This window comes from Danio aesculapii, chromosome 23, assembly GCF_903798145.1.
Source record: "Danio aesculapii chromosome 23, fDanAes4.1, whole genome shotgun sequence".
Classification (NCBI taxonomy): Eukaryota; Metazoa; Chordata; class Actinopteri; order Cypriniformes; family Danionidae; genus Danio; species Danio aesculapii.
In genome coordinates this window covers 19929014-19949794 of record NC_079457.1, presented here as the reverse complement: position 1 = coordinate 19949794, position 20781 = coordinate 19929014, and the positions used below count along the sequence as shown (strand labels likewise).

The 20781-nt window shown below is 35.4% G+C and overlaps 1 protein-coding gene across 2 annotated transcripts; it reads left to right on the top strand.

Annotated features, from left to right (window-relative positions):
• Positions 1–2974: 2974 nt before the first annotated feature.
• Positions 2975–13529, top strand: zgc:153867 (uncharacterized protein LOC337226 homolog). 2 transcript variants are annotated; one of them, XM_056448627.1, is made up of 7 exons: positions 2975–3065; positions 3579–3606; positions 6598–6741; positions 8715–8888; positions 9021–9098; positions 9310–9352; positions 12995–13529. In XM_056448627.1, the coding sequence occupies exons 1-6, from the start codon at positions 3063–3065 to the stop codon at positions 9336–9338; spliced, it is 456 nt and encodes a 151-aa protein (XP_056304602.1). In that variant the 5' UTR covers positions 2975–3062; the 3' UTR covers positions 9339–9352; positions 12995–13529. The 2 variants fall into 2 exon arrangements, with proteins under 2 accessions (XP_056304602.1, XP_056304601.1); XM_056448626.1 differs by lacking the exon at positions 9310–9352 and having other exon boundaries at positions 2977–3065.
• Positions 13530–20781: the final 7252 nt, after the last annotated feature.

Here is a 20781-nt window from a genome sequence, read left to right as displayed (position 1 = left end):
GCTATAATTAACACTTATGTGCTTATATAAATAATTGAAGTAGAGAAATTGAACCTTACGAACAAAAGCTTATTCGCATGTCTATATCAGGATTGAAAAATGGGACAGCAATGCACTATAGCTGGTCAAAACTGAACTGCATTACTGTCAACTTGAATTTCCCTTGAACATGATTTTCTTCATAGATCTATGTAGGAATGAAAGGAGCAGATCATTCATATACAATCAGATATTGAATTACAGCATAATGTTTTTGTATGTGTGTTGGAATTTAACAAATTAGGGCCTACATCTTTCCTGTTGTTAATGAAATTGACTTTATAATGTCCTTTGTTTTTTTAAACGATTCACAAATGTTCTTATGAGACATATAAGCAACACTTCTATGTGCTTATATGAATAATTGAAGTAGAGAAATTGAATCTTACAAACAAAAGCTTACTCGTATGCCTTCATAAACATGCCAACCATCAGCATTCAAGATACACGTGTTTTGCTTATTGTGCAGTCAATCATTATGGTGTAGTGATCTGCGTTGGGCGTGTTTCTGTCACTCTTTGTGTGTAACAAGACTCTCATCCGCCAGTCATAGTACTGAAGGGAAGACCGAATCATTTTCGCGAATTGGTTCGCTTAAAAATGATTTGGTGATTCTTTTACGTCATGACGTATGACGCCGTAGGAAATTCCAGGCGTGGCGTTCTTCAGTGAAGCGTTCCAATAAATCCATTTTAGGAAAAGTGCTGTTCACATTTTTCAATCTAGTAATTGAGTAGATTTTTCAATCTAGTAATTGAGTAGATTTTTAATAATTCTAGTTATTTTATTTGTCAATCTAATATTTTTTTTTATTCATCAATTTCTATTTATCCTGAATCAGTTTGTTGCCTCAACAGAATTTTCCAGATGGCAAAGAATTCTGGCCCAAATTTGGCTTAAAGCTGGCACAGCAGGCATTCTTCCGGCACTGGCATACAGCATGTTGGCCAAACACGGCCTGGATTTGGCAGAGGTGGCACTTTCTTTAAGATTTGGGCCAGATTTAAAATGTAGTATTTTAAATGTAGTATGTTAAAATTTGATATGTGGGTCATGTAAGTTTTGCCTGTCTTGATCCACATTTAAAATACCTTAAAATTATTTTTGAGTAAAGAAAAAAAATCTACCAATCAGGTCGCTTTGAGACAAAGCATGTCCATAGTGTGCCTACCGTAATGCTTCATGGGTTTATTAATTTCATTGCAATCGTGACACACTAGGCATGGGTCGGTATAAGATTCTGATGTATGATAAGATAAAAAATATCACAGTATCAATATATATTTTAAATGTATGTATTAATATATTTCATTTTAAGAAACATTTTAAAATATTTTGACTAGTAGTTTTTAATGTAGAAGCTCATTTTCTGCTGTAGATACTATTGCCCTAAAAAACAAAATAAAATTGTTGTGAAAAACATGTAAAAAAAAAAAAAAAAACTGTTTAGGCCCACTCGGAATCTGCACAAGCAGAATTCCGCAGACTACCGCAGATTTTTAGCCCATCATTAATTCTGTTTATTTACTTGTGTAAATGTGTGTAAATCTATATTTATTCAGTTTTTAAATTAATAACAGTAATATTATTAACTAATATGAAAATATTCATATGATTTATTTACAATACTTTGTAAAGTAACATTTTCTGTCTATTAGTAGATATATTATATGAGAGACTTGATTTGTTTACCAAATAAAGTAGATTTAATTGGATTTCCATTGTAAACATTAAATAAAAGTTAAAGTGTTACTTTTTATTTCATATATTAAGGTTTTAGTTATGATACTCCCAAAATAATTCCACATAAATCTGCAGATTTTTAACACAATTCTAACACAAAAAAATATCCGCAGATTCCATCTGGCCCTATCTATACCTTAGGGACGGTAATACAGAAAACTTTGCCGGTTTTAAAACCTTGTCTTTTCCAAACCGCGATAAACATCATCCCATGCCTATAACACACCAACTTATCTAGCACAGTTCAGGCCCAGTTATAAGTTATTAACTTGGCTGAGACTTGACCCAGATATGGTCCATGCTTGACCCTTGTCTGGAAGCCAGACTTGATCAAGTCACACTGTACTGTAATTCACTGCAGCATGTGGGCCACGAAAAACCTGATTGTGTGGGCCAGAGCTATGCCAGAGAAATTTTGCTATGTGGGTTACAACCAAGTTATAGTGGAATTTACATAAAATAAAACTGAACTTAGTTTACATATCTCTGTTCAAATATTAAAATTGTATTGGCCTATACTTTTTGTAAATATGCATTGATGAAACATGAACATCTGTTCTTAACTAGGGTTCTGGGGCCAAAGTTTTTAATATATCTTAAAATTATTTTAAATCTGCTTTGTAAAACGTAATATGAGTTGGGCCTATGGTCTTATCTTTGGAAGTCTAAGTGGCATTTCAAGATCTATAAGATATTAATAAAGTATTAAAACTCATCGGCCAATTAATAATTAAACAGTTTATATTGAAATAATTTTCTATTAGGTTCTACTGTAATGCCAAGTATCATACAAGTTGATTTTTTTCCAGTCGGTGCCTTTAATTTAAAGTTGTAAACCATGAATGACACTAAAGTAGCTCATCTTTCGCCTTTTCCCCGAAAAATAAATAAGTAAATAAAATACGTGTGAAAATGAAGTTTTCCCAGTGATGGGTTGCAGCTGGAAGGGCATCCGCTGTGTAAAAACATATGCTGGATAAGTTGGCGGTTCATTCCGCTCTGGCGACCCCTGATTAATAAAAGCATTAAGCCGAAAAGAAAATGATTGAATGAATAAAAAATTGATGTTGATGAAGCTTCTCGCATCTCAATTGTTTGCGCCGACTCACTCCAACTCCTGACCGAATCGTTCATTCACGTTTTGTGATGCGATTCAGAAGATTCGACTCTAAGGAAGGACTCGTTCACGGTCTCCTTCATAACTCAGCAGCGCTAGAGCGAGTCATCTCTCACACTCCCGCCGCGACACACACACACCCGGAAAATAAGCCGCTGCAAAAATGGTACGAATATTTACAAATGTTGTATTCAAAAGTATTTTTATGTAAAACTTTTGTGTTTTAAACACAGCTTAATGTAAAGTTTGCTAACTAAAACCAAGGTTAGTACTGAGAGTATGTCGTTAGCCTGTTTCATGCTAGCTAACAGAGTTGTTACGCCATTTAGTACACAAGAAAGTTGATTACTCGTGCTAATCGTTCATTAATCTATTTTACAGGAATTTAAGACATTGATAGTTAACTCGCGTTCATTTAAAATGGCCTGTTTTAGTTTATCTGTCACTCGGTAGCACGGCCGTGGGTTAGCGGATAGTATTAACGTTAGCAGGATAGTTTAGCCAGGCATGAAAAACTTATCTAACTTTTCCACCCGGACAGAAATGCTTTCACTGACGGATTTTATGGACATAGATTATTTTTGTTTATTTATCATTATTATCAAAAGTCCCATTTGATTCACAGCTTTGCAAATGTGCATCATTTCATATTCATTAAATGTCGCTCTGTCTCAAACAGTCTGACTTCAGCGAGGATCAGATTCTTGGTGAGTTTGTCTCTCATTCAAATACATCCTACTGTTTCATTATATGTATTATTTTCTCCCATTCCTTCCTAGACATTCTGCGTTTTCCATCCCGCATATGCTATTCTGCTCATGTTACTCTGCCCCTGCATTCCTCCAGCTTTCTTTCCTTACCTATGTACTGTTTTCCTTTGTCACGGTTGTATGTCACCTCCAGATTGAGTTTAACTTGGAGCAAATACATGGTGAGTGCACTGTAAACCTTTTCTGTTATGGTGTCATTTAGTTTGCATGGTGTTAAAAGGACAACAAGCTGTTTGTTTGTGCGTCAGAAAACACATCACAAGCCTCCACCATTTGAAGTAAATTCTGTAATAAATAAATGAATAGATAAATCTGAATCAACTACAGGAATTATTGGTTTTATCTGAGAATTATTATTTAGTTAGTGTAGGCGACTGGGTTTCTTGTATAACATTCACAGTCATATCTGTAGAGGGTGTGTCTGAGTCAGGAAGTGTTGAAATTCTGCTAACAAAAGAGTGTGACTGCCAACAGCCTTAACGTGTAAAACCGCTTCATCTAAACTTGAAGATTTTGGTCATAATCTGTGTTACCATCAATGGTGTGAGCTTTTTTTGTTGTTTGGCCATTTAGGGTTCATCTTTGCTCTTGTTTGTTTAGGCAAAGGAGTTGACAATAGTGCTCTCTCTGGCGTTTTCCTATCATACCATATATGGTTAAAGACTCAATTTAAGGCATGCAAGGGAACAGCCACATTCCAGTAAGGAGGAAAAGCATTACAGACATGGGAGGTTTTTTTGCTTTTGGGAAAGGCCTGTCCTAACTGGTAACATTTAGTTCTTTTTTGAACTCTGGCTTGGAGTAAAAACAATAGTTTATTTATATCCACTCAAAATTTAACTGGTCAAGAGAAGCGCTCCGTTATGAAGGATTTTAGTTTGATGCTGTTAGTAATTTAGAGGTTTATCTTGTCATTTAAAAAAAAAAAAAAAAAGGTTTGTACGTGCATATAGAAAAAATGCACACACACGCATACCTAACTAGGCATGCAATAACAATGCAGCCTACAAAACGGCATATATCCAAATCTTCTTATATGTACATATACATGCACGCATTTAACATATTCAAAAAACATAACTAAATAATAAGTGGATAAAAATAATGACAAAATAACAAAAACAATAATACAATAAAAATACATGTTTACAAATAACTTGCGTATAAGCAAGGTTCATATGGTCATGAAAAACCTGGAAAAGTCATGGAATTTTGACATGGCATTTTCCAGACCTGGAAAAGTTTTGGAAAAACCCACAAAGTTTTGGTAAAGTCATGGAAATTAGTTTAACAAATATTTGTATTCTTAGACATAGGTTAGTTGTCTTCTTTTCTGTCCATGGCCAAACACATGCTCTCTTATTATTAATGCTGTGTTAACATCATCTAAATAAAGTTTACACAGACATAAAGATTCATTGAAACTAAATTGATTGTTGCATGTTTTATGATACGCTTAAAAGATAACTTTAAAGATCCATCATCTTTTTTATAATATTTAACATGTATACGTAGACATTACATAAAACATTAGGTCTTGAAAATTTACTTAAGTCATGGAAAAGTCATTGAATTTTAGTAGTAAAAATGTGTATGAACCCTGTATATGGTTCCCAAAGATAGTCAAAGTTCTTCTGCTGGCTTTTGATGATATAAGCTAGTCCAGTTCAATACAGTTCAATATTTCTTTTTCCCTCAATTCTATGGATGGAGCATCTATGTGTTTCCAGTATAATGCAATAGCCCTTGTCGATACAAGACAAGAATACAGAGCTTAGCATTTAAAGGGATTTTAATATTAAACATGTCTGACATGCATTCAATTATCTCTTTACAAAACTTTGTCTTTTAGGACATTGCCAGGGGCAGTGATATTGTGTACCTTTTATCATCTAAACATTTAGAGCACATATCTGGAATATTAGCAGATAGCAATATAATGAAGTTTAACAGGGATTTTACTTTTATTTATTTGAAATAGAAACACATTTGTATTACTCTGTGCCAATAAGCTCTGTGATCGACCTTACAATTGACTATTTTTAACAGACCTTTTTTATAACTTTATATTGATTGTGCTTATGCCATACCAACTTGTACCTTACTAACTGTTAATAAACAGCGAATTAATAGATTAAGCTGGTGGTGTTAGTTTAGGGTTTGCAAATGCTCTCAATTGTGGCCTAAAACATTGCTACTGAAATAACTTATTTATTAGCTTTATGTATTTGTTTTACTTTATCTACAAGTTTTGTGTTTTAATAAATTATGTGAATTCATAAAATTTGATTATTTTTATAAAAAAAAAAAGCTAAATCTATATTGTTTTATGAATTTAGTTTTTTGATGCTAATGTATTCCTGGTCAATTAAACATCAATGCCAATGTGATATTTAAGAAGTAAATGCTGTGTTAGTATTTATTTTAAGACTGTGTACAGTATAATAATGGTAATGTAGATTGGCAAAAGCGCTGCTTAAATGGCTAATGTTTGAATATTTCACTAGCTTATTAATGTGATCTAAAGGCCTCTAAAGTGTATAATGACTAAAGGTGGATGGATAAGATGTCTGTGGTCATTCAGCTTGCCACGACTAACCTGAATAGAGACAGCAGAAAATAGTCTTGAGTGGCATTAATATTGATGGCTGGTGCTGGGTTTCTCATTGTGCTGATCCATTGGGCTCCTTAAATTAAGTCAGGCTCTTTAAAGCAATGGCCTGCCATTATGTCTTTACCATTGAGCCATTTTATATTATGTCCTATTTTAGTGCATTATAAAACCAACCGTGTGTGTGCGTGTGTCATCCCTGTTCATTTCTATTTGCTTTTTTCTGTCTATCATGCACGTTTCTCATCCTTTATTATTTTCTGTTCTCTGCTCATTTCCCAGTATTTTGTTTAACTTTTCTTCGCTTATCTCTGCAGAATTCAAAGAAGCCTTCCTCTTGTTTGACCGGACGGGAGATGGGAAGATCACATACAATCAGTGTGGGGATGTGATGCGTGCACTGGGCCAGAATCCTGTCAATGCTGAGGTGCTCAAGGTCTTGGGCAACCCAAAAGCAGAAGGTAGGACCACTATTCCATTCTGAAGAGCATGCATCTCTTTTGATAGGTTTAATTTATCTATTGTGAGAACTACTGGTAATTAAACTAATTCTTAGAATCATTGGAGCAATTCCATGCAAATGTCAGTCTTGGCATGAAGAAAAATTCTCACCAAAATGTTTTTACTAAAATAGCAAAACCCTTTCTGTTTTATTGTGTAGGTTTGTATCTTACAGTACTCATAAAATACTCAAATGTCTCTGTCGGTGTTTTCAAACAATTATATTAGATTTTTCAAAGTCACACAAGTGCCAATTTCACGTTTGTCACATCCATAACAAATCTTTTTGCTCAATGCAAAAATATAAAACAATATCAATATTTTGGTTCTATAGGGAGCCAGCTCTTATACTTTTGATGCAGTTTAATTCACAGAATTTCTTCAAAGTATGTTGTATACTGCAAACTCAAACTTCTTTTGGTCACATCCATAACGCATGTTTATTGTCCTTATTTAAAAAAATATGAAATGTTTATATATTGAAATTTTTCTGATCCTATCCTTTCGCTGATTTGGAAAATATAAACAGATGTTTCAGTGTATATAATGTTAACAAATACTGTCTCTGAGTTTATGTTTTGAGTTTTTACTGCAAATGTCTCATTCATAACGCTGGAATTGCTCTGGAATGAACAGTTTAATGTAAATTATTTCTACCCTTTAAAAACCTTCACCACAAAAGGCCCTACGAAGTGGCTAGTTGAGTTCGGTGTAACATTGTGCGGGGATAATATCAATCCAGAAAACTAATTTGGTTCTTCCCTCAAGCTTTTCCTGTAGGGTTTTTTAATGTGGGCTTTCATGTAAAGAGTAAAGTCTGTAAGCATAATGCAACAATACTTAACAACAACACTTAAAATATAAACATAAAAGAGTATTGACTCACAACCTACATGTTCTTAATTACTTATTAGAGACAAGCCTTTTTAAAAAATATACGATGTATAAAGGTTGGCGTTCAATATGGGTTTATCACATTGTACCACAAATTGTTTACTATAGAAGTTATTGTACTGATACTGAATAAACTGAAAAATCCATTGTGAAATTGCATAGGAAAATTTTAAAAGACTGGCAAAAGATTGTTCCAGCTTGTCACCCTAATGTGCTCTTTAGTGGTGGATAATTTCAAATTTTCTGTGTGTATTTGCAGCAAAAGATATAGTATAATTCTCAATTATATTAATTAAATGCATTTGTTTTGCCATTATTTTTACTCAACCCACAAAAGTTGCAATATAAGTATTAACTCTCTTTTTTTTTTTTTTCCCCCTACAAGTTTTTTCCCCTCTTAAAGTATATTAATATGTAACAATACTCAATGTAGAGTTTGCATGTTCTTGTGTTCGCCTGGGTTTCCTCCGGGTGCTCCGGTTTCCCCCACAGTCCAAAGACATTTGCTTTAGGTAAATTGGGTAAGCTTAATTGTCCGTAGTGTATGTGTGTGAATGGGAGTGTATGAGTGTTTTCCAGCAATGGGTTGCAGCTGGAAGGGCATTCACTGCGTAAAACATGCTGGATAAGTTGGTGGTTCATTCCACTGTGGCGACCCCAGATTAATAAAGGGACTAAGCCAAAAAGAAAATGAATGAATGAATAGGAAATGTTTGTTTTCAGTATTGGCTTATGGTACAACATTTGAAGACAGGAATGGGATTGCACAATACTTAATTTGGTTTTAGGAAATTTTCAATGAAGGCTTTTGATCCACTTCAAATGTTGACTACTCTTCACTGGCAACAACACATCACTGGCCTAATAGGGCAGGAGTTCTCATAGTCAGCCTGAAAACAGCCTTTCATTATCGCTGCGCCCTCTATTTGCACAAACATTAATACGTAGATCAAATGTGTCTGTAATGGTAGGTCTTGTTTCCTGTATAATATAGAAATAAATGCTATCTTGTCTGATTAGAGGTTTCTTTGTTCCTCAGAAATGAACCATAAACTGCTGGACTTCGAGCAGTTTCTGCCCATGCTCCAGGCCATCGCCAAGAACAAAGACCAGGGCACGTTTGAGGACTTTGTGGAGGGGCTTAGAGTATTTGACAAGGAAGGCAACGGCACAGTCATGGGTGCTGAGCTCCGCCACGTTCTCACCACACTTGGTAAGCCGGCCAGGTCTCCTGTGAGGATATATTTAACCACCGACTCCTCCACATCTAGGCCACTGAATGTCATAATAGTTGAATGGAATATTAGGATAAAGTACTCTAGTTGATAAACCTGTATTTTTATAGGGGAAAAGATGACCGAAGAGGAGGTAGAAACGCTTCTAGCCGGACATGAAGATGCTAATGGTTGCATCAATTACGAAGGTAAACAATGTTTGATTTATGTATTTAGCTTCACGAAGAGAGAGCCCTCGCTGTTTATCTGATGAACCTAAAGGTAGTTGTTTTAGTCCAAACTAAAGGATTATGTTTGGAATTAAATGATTATTTTGACGGTATTATACTATTATGCATCATAGTGAAAACTCTTATGATGACAGTATGCCATAACTGTAACTGAACTGATCTTCCACAGCCTTCGTTCGCCACATCATGTCTGGCTGAGAGATGCCTCGGGTGTACGTCCACCTCCTGACCTCCACATTTATAACACGTGAAGCAACAATCTATCCAGGCCTTTTCTTTAATGCTCTTGACGCACATGATTGCATAGTCTACACCTTATCTTTTAGCATCTTTCAGCATAGTCATTCACAGGGTAGCTGTGCATCATTTGACGTCTAGAGCTAGAGAGCCTGGTTGGATGCAGTTTGATGGTTTTGACATATGGTTGGAATCTTCCCTATCTCTGCAGCAGCCTTTTCTCTGGCCCCTGGCTGCAGCATGCTCTCTGCATGTGGCCGTCCCTGCAACGGCTCTCAGAGGCAAAAGGGCGACTGCACTGCTTCAGATGTGAGCACAGGTCAAATGATTTAGCATATGTTCGTTCTAAAGCCCAAGGTGTACCAGGGGTTGTGTGTGATGCAGATTTTGCCATCGTACACAATGTACTGTGTAGATCAAAATTAGAGAACGGTTTATATATGTATATATATTTTCAGCAATGTAATCATCATTGTTCAAAATTTGAAGTGATTTTTGTCGAGGCTGTTATGGCAAGACGGACCCAAGTCAGTGAGCAATTCAAGCTGCAGAGTTCACATTATCTATGTTTTGTCTTTTGTGAACAACCAGATTTGAAACAATCAGCTTCTCTTGCTATGGCTGAAAGGATCATCTCTTTTGTCTTCATCTAGACTGCCAGTTAAATAGGGCTTGTTAGATAATTAAAGCAGCACTATGGAAGATTTTGACCTTTAAAAAAAAGTCTAAAATCAGTGGTTAATAATGCTTAACTAAATGTATTCAGATGCTCTGGCTACCAGATCTGCCTCTTGTCACCTGAAATAGCGATGTAGCTTTTTGTTGAGCCACCATGGACATAAATAGAAAAACCTATGAGTGGAACAGTGTGATCTGCTTTTAAGGCAGATGTCGCATGTTGTTTTTGTAGTTTAGGTGGAGTTGGCCCTAAACAGATCAAATACAAGCGTCATGGCAGACCCACTAAAGAAACCTGAAAGGGTTTTGGCAAAGAAAGCCAAGTAAAATCTACACCAATCAAACATGAGCCCAAATACCAATTTATATTGTTTTTTTATTGGACTGGCCTACACTCGATCACGCTAACTAAAATGATTTTTGCTATTTTGTTGCTTTGAAGAATTTACCACCAGGATCCGGATAACACTAATATCTGGGTGAAATCTCTAATGGGAGTTCTCTAATTTTGATCAGTGTTTTAAGTTTTTATACTGCATATGTGTAACTCATGAAATATGACACCTGTGCTGTTCAAGTGTGAGGGAATTAAAAGATACCAGCAACTCTTATCTTTCATTGCTCAAGTTTTGGACAGAAAAAGCATAGACCTTGGACAAAGATGAAACTTTCTAGTACACATATGTCGTTTTCCTGTTTGTGTGTGGTGCTGTTTGACTGTGAACGGTATACTTTGGGCTTTAGATTCATTTCCGGTGTTGTGAAAAATCTGTACACACCCTTCCTGTGCTCATCAAAGCAGCGCAGTTGCTTTTATTATTAACTAACCAATCAAATTGCAGTGATTTTGGCTGTTTTTGCTGATCTTTCTCTCCCTTTTCCTGATGGAGGCTGAACCATAGCTCAACTCTGTGCTGTAAAACCATTTTCACTCTTGCCCTGTAGAGGAAAACCAGAAGGAGCTTCTTTAACATTTTCTTGATTTCCTAGACCTGGTTAAGTCTTTGAGCTGAGGTTGAGTAGGAGCTAGCCATGAACTTGCTCTCACCCTGTTTCTCACCACTTAAGAATGGGTAGAACTGGGGAACGGCTTCAAACTACAGCAAATGTGGCAGGCTGAGATCAGTTGACGGGTCTGTGAGGATCTGTAGAGAGTGTTTGGCTTTATGTACTGCAGTGGCAAAAAGTGAAGCGTAGAGATTATATTTGGACAAGATTTGCTTTTAATTACCCTAAAACTTTGGGCTGGGTTATATGATAAAAATCTCTATCACGATATGCCATCTCATATCCTGATAAGGATACATCACAATAGATTTTATGTTGGTACAGTCAATTAGTAGTTTATCTTTTGACCACATAGAAACAGCTTCTTTTTTTACATTTAGGTGTATACTCGCAAACCTACTCTTCATATGTGATTATTTTCTCACTTTATTTAAAACATGGGACAAATTTTTGAGGATGTAGACATCTAAAATAAGTGATCCCTGTAATAATTACAAAAACTAATGATTTCAGATGCAAAAGGTGTAAAAAAAACTACTAGGAATGTACTGAAAGTATTCCCAGATTACCTCATAAGAACAAACTCAGTCGGAGAACTAAAAGAAAGAAAATGAGTGTGTATTTGTAGCATTCTAAGATAAAATCACTTAAAACATCTTAATATTTAGAGAGTCAAAGTTTGCATAACTAACTATTCATCTTATCCTCCTGCGACCCCCACCCATAGTAAAATGTCAAATAGTCTACTTTTTGATTACCTCACCCACGGATTAACGACAGGACTCGTGAATATAATGAAGAACATAACAGGGTTTTTATGTGTCCCCAAAAAATTAAAATACTCATATCGGTTTGTAAAAAACGTGGCATCGGTTCATCCCTGAACTGTACTTTAAGTTTTCAACTTTCTCATGCTGGTATTCACATATCATTATACCTTAAAGTTCTCAAAAGACTGAAATATTGTGTTGTAGGTCTTAAATTTAAAAAGATCTTGATTTTGCATTGTCCCAGTAAAGCCACTCAATCAGGCAGACATCAATCACCAACAATACTTACTTCCAGGGTTGTTTATATCGATATATATTTAGCTGCACCATGTTGGTGTTTCATAACATCTGGTTTTTATGAGGTGGGTCGTTAGCCCATACCCAACTCCCAATCTGCAGGACCAGGGCGTGCACACATACACTACGGACAATTTAGCTTACCCAATTCACCTACAGCACATGTCTTTGGATTTGTGGAGGAAACATGCAAAGTTCAAACAGAAATGCCAACTGACCCAGCCAGGGCTCGAACCAGCGACCTTCTTGCTGTGAGGCAACATCGCTACCCACTTTGCCACCGTGCTGCCCCATCACCAGCAATATATCTCCCTTATTTTTTGTATTTAAGTTTTTCTTTTGCAAAGAGGTGCAGTTCACAACAGCTGTTAGACAGTTTTACAGCAAATTCCCCATCACATCGCCCCCAAAATACCAGAATTTTTAATAAAAGATTATCATGAGGAATTATGTAATTTAGTTTTCTTTCCCTGATCAGGGCTATGTAATGGGGAATTTGCTGTAGAAATGTCTAACAGCTGTTGTGAACTGTATCTTTGTAATTTTTAAGAAAAGATTCTAAGCGTTTAACCCTGTATATGTCTAAAATTTCGTTTTTAGTGGACTTAAAAGGGTCTTAAAGTCTGCAGAAACCCTGATATATATTGTCATATTGCACAGCCCTACTGCAAGTGTAATTAAAATAACATTTAATAAACCTGTTATAACATGAGTAGGATAAGATGTGACTTAAGCACTTCTGAAATGAATATTTGAACAATTAGAACCATTTGTTTCCCCCTAATATGCTGTAGTTTGGGTTGATCCCCGTTTGATGCAAAATGGACACTAACTTGTTTTTATTTCTTCTCTTCTTTTTCACAGAGCTCGTCCGCATGGTCATGAGCGGTTGAAGATAAAGACCACATCCATTTGTTTGTCTTATTTCCTATGTAATAATTTCTGTGTATTTTTTTTTCTCTTCCTATTCATTCCATCACCTTCATTTGCTTAATGGCTCCATTCCTTTTTCTTGTGTGTGCATTCATTTGGGTATTATTATTAGAAGTGCCTTTATCTTCTTTAAGTTCCCATGACTCCCCAAGAGATAGAGCTCCTGTCCTGTGGTATTCAAACCATATAGCGATATGAAAAAGATCTCTTGTGTGCTGAAGCGCTCTGCAATAAAAGCTCTCGATGCAGCACATATCGGCAGTGTGTACGCAATATCCAGTGTATCCTCAGGCATCTCTGCTGAACTGTGCTGGAGTAGAAATGTCGTGTCTGGCCAGATGTTTGTTTTTGGCCTTTTCACAATAACTTTTTCAATTTGAGGAATTATGAACCGGAAAGGCAATAACATTTTGTTTTAAATAACTCGGAATGTTTTCACGGTCCAATAAAGTACATTTTAAACAAACTACCCTTATTATTTCAGATTCTGTGTATTTGTTTCAAAAAGAAACCACATCTTTTGCTTCTGTTATTTGCAGATAGATGGCAGTGTCCTTACACTTGTTGAGAGCTGAACTGACCTCAGTCCCTTTAAATTGATTGTGCTTCATTGGAAAAACCAAGCTGTCTGGAGTGAAATTAGAGCAAATTGCTGAACTTCTTGTGCAGTTAGATTAATGCAATCCAAATGATCAGTATTTGGTTTCGGGTCAGCACCTTAAATTAAAAGCAAATGTTGTTGGCACTCTGATGTTTAGTGCTCAGGGCTAATTTGTCTCAATTGGTTATAAGGGCAAACCCCAGGCTGACAAGCTTTTTAAAATTGTCCTCATCTATTAACAGCTTGAAGTATTTACATCTTTATTTATTTAAAAATAAGCTACAGGAAATAAAATAAAGATGATTTTTTTTTTGTATTCGATTTGTTTATTCAAATGGTTATGCAATAAGTTTTGAGGTTAAAACATTTTAATTTAGAGGAATCTAAATTGTATTAATTGCAAAAATTTGAAATTGTGAAGTGTTTTTTTCTAAAACAAAACAAAAAAAAGGCAAAGAAATAATTGTGCAGCATAAAAATGTCTGTATATATGATATACACTCACTGGCCACTTTATTAGGTACACCTGTCCAACTGCTTTTTAACGCAAAATTTTAATCAGCCAATCACATGGCAGCAACTTAATGAATTTAGGCATGTAGACAAGACCAGTGGTTCCCAAAGTGGGGGTCGTAGGACTATGACAGGGTCACTTGGTATTTACAAAAGTCAAATTAATTATTAGAATTACCATAATTTATCCATAACCCAAAGAAGATAAAAATAGTAGTTTATAGTTACATAAAAAACAACATCATGCAAATAAAAAGACATCAGCCTTTTAATGTTTTCATAGGATTGTGTGTTTACGTTAGATTAACAACACAGCTATAGCGTCAACTGCAGCAGATTGATTTTATAGCACCAGGTTAAACTTTCTGACACCTTAATGGCAGTCAAATACATTGAAATAAATACAGGCCACAACTCAACATTGGGGATGATCTCTGAATGGCGGTCTCCAAAATTAAATGATAAATAGACTTGTGGGGAAAACATTGTGTCCACCAGTCTCTTTAGATGAGGTTAATAATAAATTGAATTAATAAATGACTCTATAAATTACAGCCTAATATGATTGTTAGACTGTTGCACTTTTTTGTGTTATCAATATGCTCGTGTTTATATAGGCCTGCTGTTGTGTGTGCAACATTTGTATATTTATAACCACCTCTGAGGAATGTGTGGGTCGCAAGTCACTGGCATTGTTATTTTGGGTGTCGCAAGCTAAAAAGTTTTGGAACACTTGGTCAAGATGATCTGCTGCAGTTCAAACCGAGCATCAGAATGGGGAAGGAAGGTGATTTAAGCAACTGAACGTGGCATGGTTGCTGTTGCCAGACGGGCTGGTCTGAATATTTCAGAAATTGCTGATCTTCTGGGATTTTCTTGCACATCCATCTCTAAGGTTTACAGAGAATGGTTAAAAAAACAAAGAAAATATCCAGTAAGCAGCAGTTCTGTGGGCGAAAAAGCCTTGTTGATGTCAGAGGAGAATGGACAGACTGGTTCCAGCTGATAGAAAGTGTGTGTGTGTGTGTGTATATATATATATATATATATATATATATATATATATATGTATATATATATATATATATATATATATATATATATATATACACACACACACACACACACACACACACACACTCACTATATACTGGATCATCGCCTTTCATCAAAGTGGTACTAAAACTATTGTACACAAATTGATGTATTAGGACATTTTTAAATCACTTCAAATGTTGACTATTGTATAATAAAACGCATAGCATATATTATACATGAGCCTGTCATAATATATCTGAGTATATACTTCTTATTTAATCATGATCTATACACTATTTCAATGTGGTGATGTCACTGGCCCATGAACATTTCCTGCTTGTTGTCAAACTATTTCACAACTGTATCAAGAGGCAATTCAACCACATTTTAATGTTAAAACAGCTCTCACAACATTATTTATCAATATATCGACCTTTTTGGATTCACTGAAGCCATAGAAATTAAAAATGTGAAATGGGTTAGGACAATTGTTATTGTTTACATCCCTCAAAATGGTCTATTTGTGTTAAAGGTAAAAGAACGTCGTATGATGATTTAAGATATCTTATGATTATAATCTGAGGGTTTGTTTGGGTGTGCTGAAATACCCCATGATGCATTGTGTGCCAAGACGAGCCCATCAACAGCTCACTGACCTTTTCTCTCTCTCCCTCTCCCTCTCTCTCTCTGCTCGGCACCAGTCAGAACTATTCCCCTCTCATTAGACCACACACACACCGAGGCAGAGAGAGCCAAGTATCATCCAGCACTGCTGAATAGCTCCTCCACTAATTACTGAATTCATTCAGCGCGGATGTGTGTGGATGTGCAGTGCGGCTCTGATTCTGCGCGCACTCGTGCGAATGTGTCGGAGGCAAGTGAAGTGTATTGATTATTTTAATCTGCCTATTTGTGAGTCTGTGATCCTCGTGGCTCTGCATTCGACAGGGGAATCGCTAATGGGCCTCAGCGCGGGCCTCCTCAGACTCTCCCCGTCCAATTAACTTTCAGCCGGAGTCTGGCAGCAGCGCGAGGAGGCTGGACGCGGACACGCCGAGATCCCACACACATATTCCCACAGGCTGCGGATTCACCAAAGCCTTAAGGCCGGAATGTCATTACCTCTCGCTTTTAATTAAAGCTTTCTGCCTTCGTTTTAGCTTCCTGCCTCCGACATCATGCCCAGGTAGAATCCTAGAATCGTTCGAGTTCGTTTGCTTGTGTTTCTTTCTCTCCAAGTGACTGAAATGTATTTTTTTCGTCATAGTGTTTGGTATAAATATTTTTAAATACAGAGGACGATTTCAAATGAAGTGGATAATTGACTTTAATAATGATATTTTGGTTACAATCGTTAACGTTAGCTGACGTGAACAACAAAATTTTTTATTAGTTCTAAAGATAAAACATTTATTGACAGTGTATGAGGTATCAAGTAGCCTATATTTAAGTCAACATTTGAATTCACACAGAATAAGGCCTACGTTGCAGTTAGAAGCCTGTAATACTGAATTTAGTCAACAACAAACAGGAAGGGATGTTTCACCCCTAAATGACAATCATTTATTCAGCCTTTACTTATTTTAGACCATTATTAGTTTCTTACACGCTGTTACTTTAAAAAATGTTGGAAACCTGTAACCGTTGACTTCCATAGTATTAGTTATTCTTACTATTGAAGTCAATGGTTACATCTTCCAGCTTTCTTCAAAATATTTGAGTTTTTTTGTGTTCAGCAGAAGGTTTGAAACCAGTTGATGATGAGTAAATTGTATTTTCTGGGGGTGAATAATACCATTAATATTGAGTGTAACATTAAAACAAATATTGAGTGGATTTAAAAACACAATTTTAGGCCCTTATTCTCTCACCAACAAAATATTTCTACAGTTGTACAATACTGTTTAACTTTGGTTTCTGAATTAATCTTTTTTTTTAAATTAATTGCTTTTGGATTATATGATTGTCTAAATCGCATATTTGTTGTTTTGACAGTGTATGCGTTATCAAGTAGCCCACTGTTTCTCAACCACGTTTCTGGAGGACCACCAATTCTGCACATTTTCCATGTCTCATTAACAGTACACACCTAATTCAGATCATCATACCTGTGATGGTGTGACAGTCAAAGGAGACATCAAAAAGTTGCAGTGCTGGTGGTCCACCAGAAATGTGGTTGAGAAACACTGTAGCCTATATGTTAGACAACATTTGAAATCATACAATTTATAAGGGCTTGTGATACTAATTTCAACAGTTAAACAGGAAGTTAAAGGGATAGTTCACTCATAAATTAACTCGGTCATCATTTTTTTTCACCCTTTACCTGTTTCAAACTTTTATTAGTTCCTTACACGATGTTACTTTGAAAAATGTTGGATACCTGTAACCGTTGACCTCCATAATATTTGTTATTCTTATTTAAGTCAATGGTTACAGCTTCCTGCTCTCCAAAATATTTGAGTTTTTTGTGTTCAACAGAAGGTTTGAAACCAGTTGATGGTAAGGGAATTGCATTTTTGGGGGGTGAACTATACCATTAATATTGAGTGGTTAACATAAAAACATTCATTGAGTGGGTTTAAAAACACATTTTAGGCCCTTATTCTCTCACCAACAAAAATATTTCTACAACACAGACATAAAGTTGTTCAACTTTGGTTTCTGAATGAATCTGTTTTTTTAATGAATTGCTTTTGGATTATATAATTATTGTCTAAAATAATCACTAATTTGTTGTTTTGACAGTGTATAAGGTATCGAGTAACCTTTATGTTAGACAACATTTAAATTCACACAATTCATAAGAGCCCGTGAGATTGAATTCAACAGTTAAACAGGAAGACCTTTATTAGTTCCTTACAATATGTTAATTTGGAAAAATGTTGGATATCGTTGATATCCATAGTGTTTGTTATTCTTATGAAAGTCAGTGGTTACAGCTTACAACTTTTCCTCAAAATATTGTTTTTTTATGTGTTCAACAGAAGGTTTGGAACCAGTTGATGACCGAATTTGCATTTTTGAGTGAATTATCCCTTTGACTTCCTATTTAACTGTTGAATTCAGTATCACAGGCCCTTATGAACTGTGTGAATTCATATGTTGTCTAACATATAAGCTACTCGATACCTCGTACACTGTCAGATGACAGATTCATTCAGAAACCAAAGTTGAACAACTGAGTATTTCTGTGTTATAGAAATATTTTTGTTGGTGAGAGAATAGGGGCCTAAAATGTGTTTTTAAACCCACTCAATGTTTGTTTTTATGTTACCCACTCAATAATGGTATAGTTCACCCCCCAAAAATACAATTTACTCACCATCAACTGGTCCCAAACTCTCTGTTGAACACAAAAAACTTAGATATTTTGAAGAAAGCTGGAAGCTGTAACCATTGCCTTAAATAATAAAAATAACAAATACTATGGAAGTCAACGGGTTCAGGTAGCCAACATTTAAAAAAAAAACAGTGTAAGGAACTAATACCGGTTTGAAACAAGTAAAGGGTGAATAAATGATGACCGAATTAAAATTTTTGAGTGAACGATCCCTTTAACTTCCTGTTTAACTGTTGAAACAGTATCACTGGCCCTTATGAATTGTGTGAATTCAAATGTTGTCAAACATAAAGGCTACTTGATACCTCACACACTGTCAAAACAACAAATATGTGATTATTTTAGACAATAATTATGTAATCCAAAAGCAATTAATTCAAAAACAGATTCATTCAGAAACCAAAGTTGAACAACTGTATGTCTGTGTTGTAGAAATATTTTTGTTGGTGAGAGAATAAGGGCCTAAAATGTGTTTTTAAACCCACTCAATGATTGTTTTTATGTTACCCACTTAATATTAATGGTATATTAATTTTTGAGTGAACTATCCCTTTACCTGCTGTTTAACTGTTGAATTCAGTATCACAGGCCCTTATGAATTGTGTGAATTCAATCGTTGTCTAACAAATAGGCTACTCAATACCTCATACACTCGAGTCATTCAGAAACCAAAATTTAAAAAACAAAAGTTATTTTGTTCAAAAATGTTGGAAACCTGTAACCGTTGACCAGGGGCGGACTTCATTTGGCGACCCTAAGCAATTCCAGGTATAGTACCCTAGCATTGAAACTTAAATCATTCTCTTTCTCTGTAGATTAGTTTTTTAGTAGTAAAAAAAACCTGCATTTTTAAAATATATTTGAAGTGGAACCTTAATGGAAAAATAAAATACATTAAATTCACATATAAAAAAACTGTTCACAAACCAACTATACAGTAAGTTAGCCATATTTGTGGTTTAGATTTGAACATTTGTGTATCAATTTCTCATTCTGTGCATTGAAACTGCTGTATTAACTTAATGTAAAATTAAATCAAATTTAATTCCCAATCAAACTATTTTTTCACCATATGAACTGAATAATTGCTTTTTGTGAATTGACAATCGTCACTGTTCACGGGGAAATGATCTTTTATTTGATCTCTTAACAAGCTCACAGTGCTCATCAGCTGACAGGTGTTTGAAAGAGAAGGTTAAATAACGGTAAAATTTTAATGGTTATAGACAGATTTTACAACATATGAGCTAAATGATTAATATAGGCTTCCTAGCATTGGTCGGGCCACCTAATTTCCCGGGGCCCTAATCGGCTGCTTACCTCGCTTATTGGTTAAGTCCGCCTCTGCCGTTGACTTCTTTATTTAGTATTTGTTATTCTTACTATGGCAGTCAATGGTTCCTGGTTTCCAGCTTTCTTCAAAACACTTGGTGAGTAAATTGTGAGTAATTTCGAGATTTTTTTGTGTGAACTATAACATTAATATTGAATGGGCAACATTTAAAAACCACATTTTTAGATCCTTATTCTGTTTCGCAAGCAGAAATTGTTCTATATAAACAGAATATCATTAGTTGGTTTCTGAATGGATCTTTTGGATTGACTGAACTACATGGACTCCTACCTACTGGCGATTTTATCATGACAGCCAAGTTAACAGAACAAATACAGGCTTGGCAAAATGTTGTTTAATTTGTCTTATTTAGAGAAAAAAAATACAAACAAAAACAAAGTATTAGGCTATATACTTTTGGACATAATGTCAGTTAAAATAAATTTCAACAAATACACTACCTGACAAAAGTCTTGTCGTCGATCCCAGTTGTAAGAGCAACAAATAATTACTTGACTAGTTGATCATTTGGAAAAAGTAGATTTTTCCAATAAATTGTCAGTTGAACTTCATCCCAATCATCACAAGTACTGCAGAAGACCAATTGGAATCCACATGGACCCAAGATTCTCATAGAAATCAGTCAAGTTTGGTGAAGGAAAAATCATGGTTTGGAGTTACATTCAGTATGAAGGCGAGAGATCTGCAGAGTGAATAGCAACATCAACAGCCTGAGGTATCAAGACATTTGTGCTGCCTATTTCACTACAAACCACAGGAGAGGGCAAATTCTTCAGCAAAATAGCATTCCTTCTCATATTTCAGCCTCCACATAAAAGTTCCTGAAAGCAAAGAAGGTCAAGGTGCTCCCGGATTGGCCAGCCCAGTCA

What these genes read in the sequence shown, in the direction of transcription:
- zgc:153867 (XM_056448627.1), top strand. An exon ending in CAGCGAGGATCAGATTCTTG is followed by an intron (nt 3,607 to 6,597) that starts GTGAGTTTGTCT and finishes TTATCTCTGCAG; the next exon opens with AATTCAAAGAAGCCTTCCTC. An exon ending in GGGCAACCCAAAAGCAGAAG is followed by an intron (nt 6,742 to 8,714) that starts GTAGGACCACTA and finishes TTTGTTCCTCAG; the next exon opens with AAATGAACCATAAACTGCTG.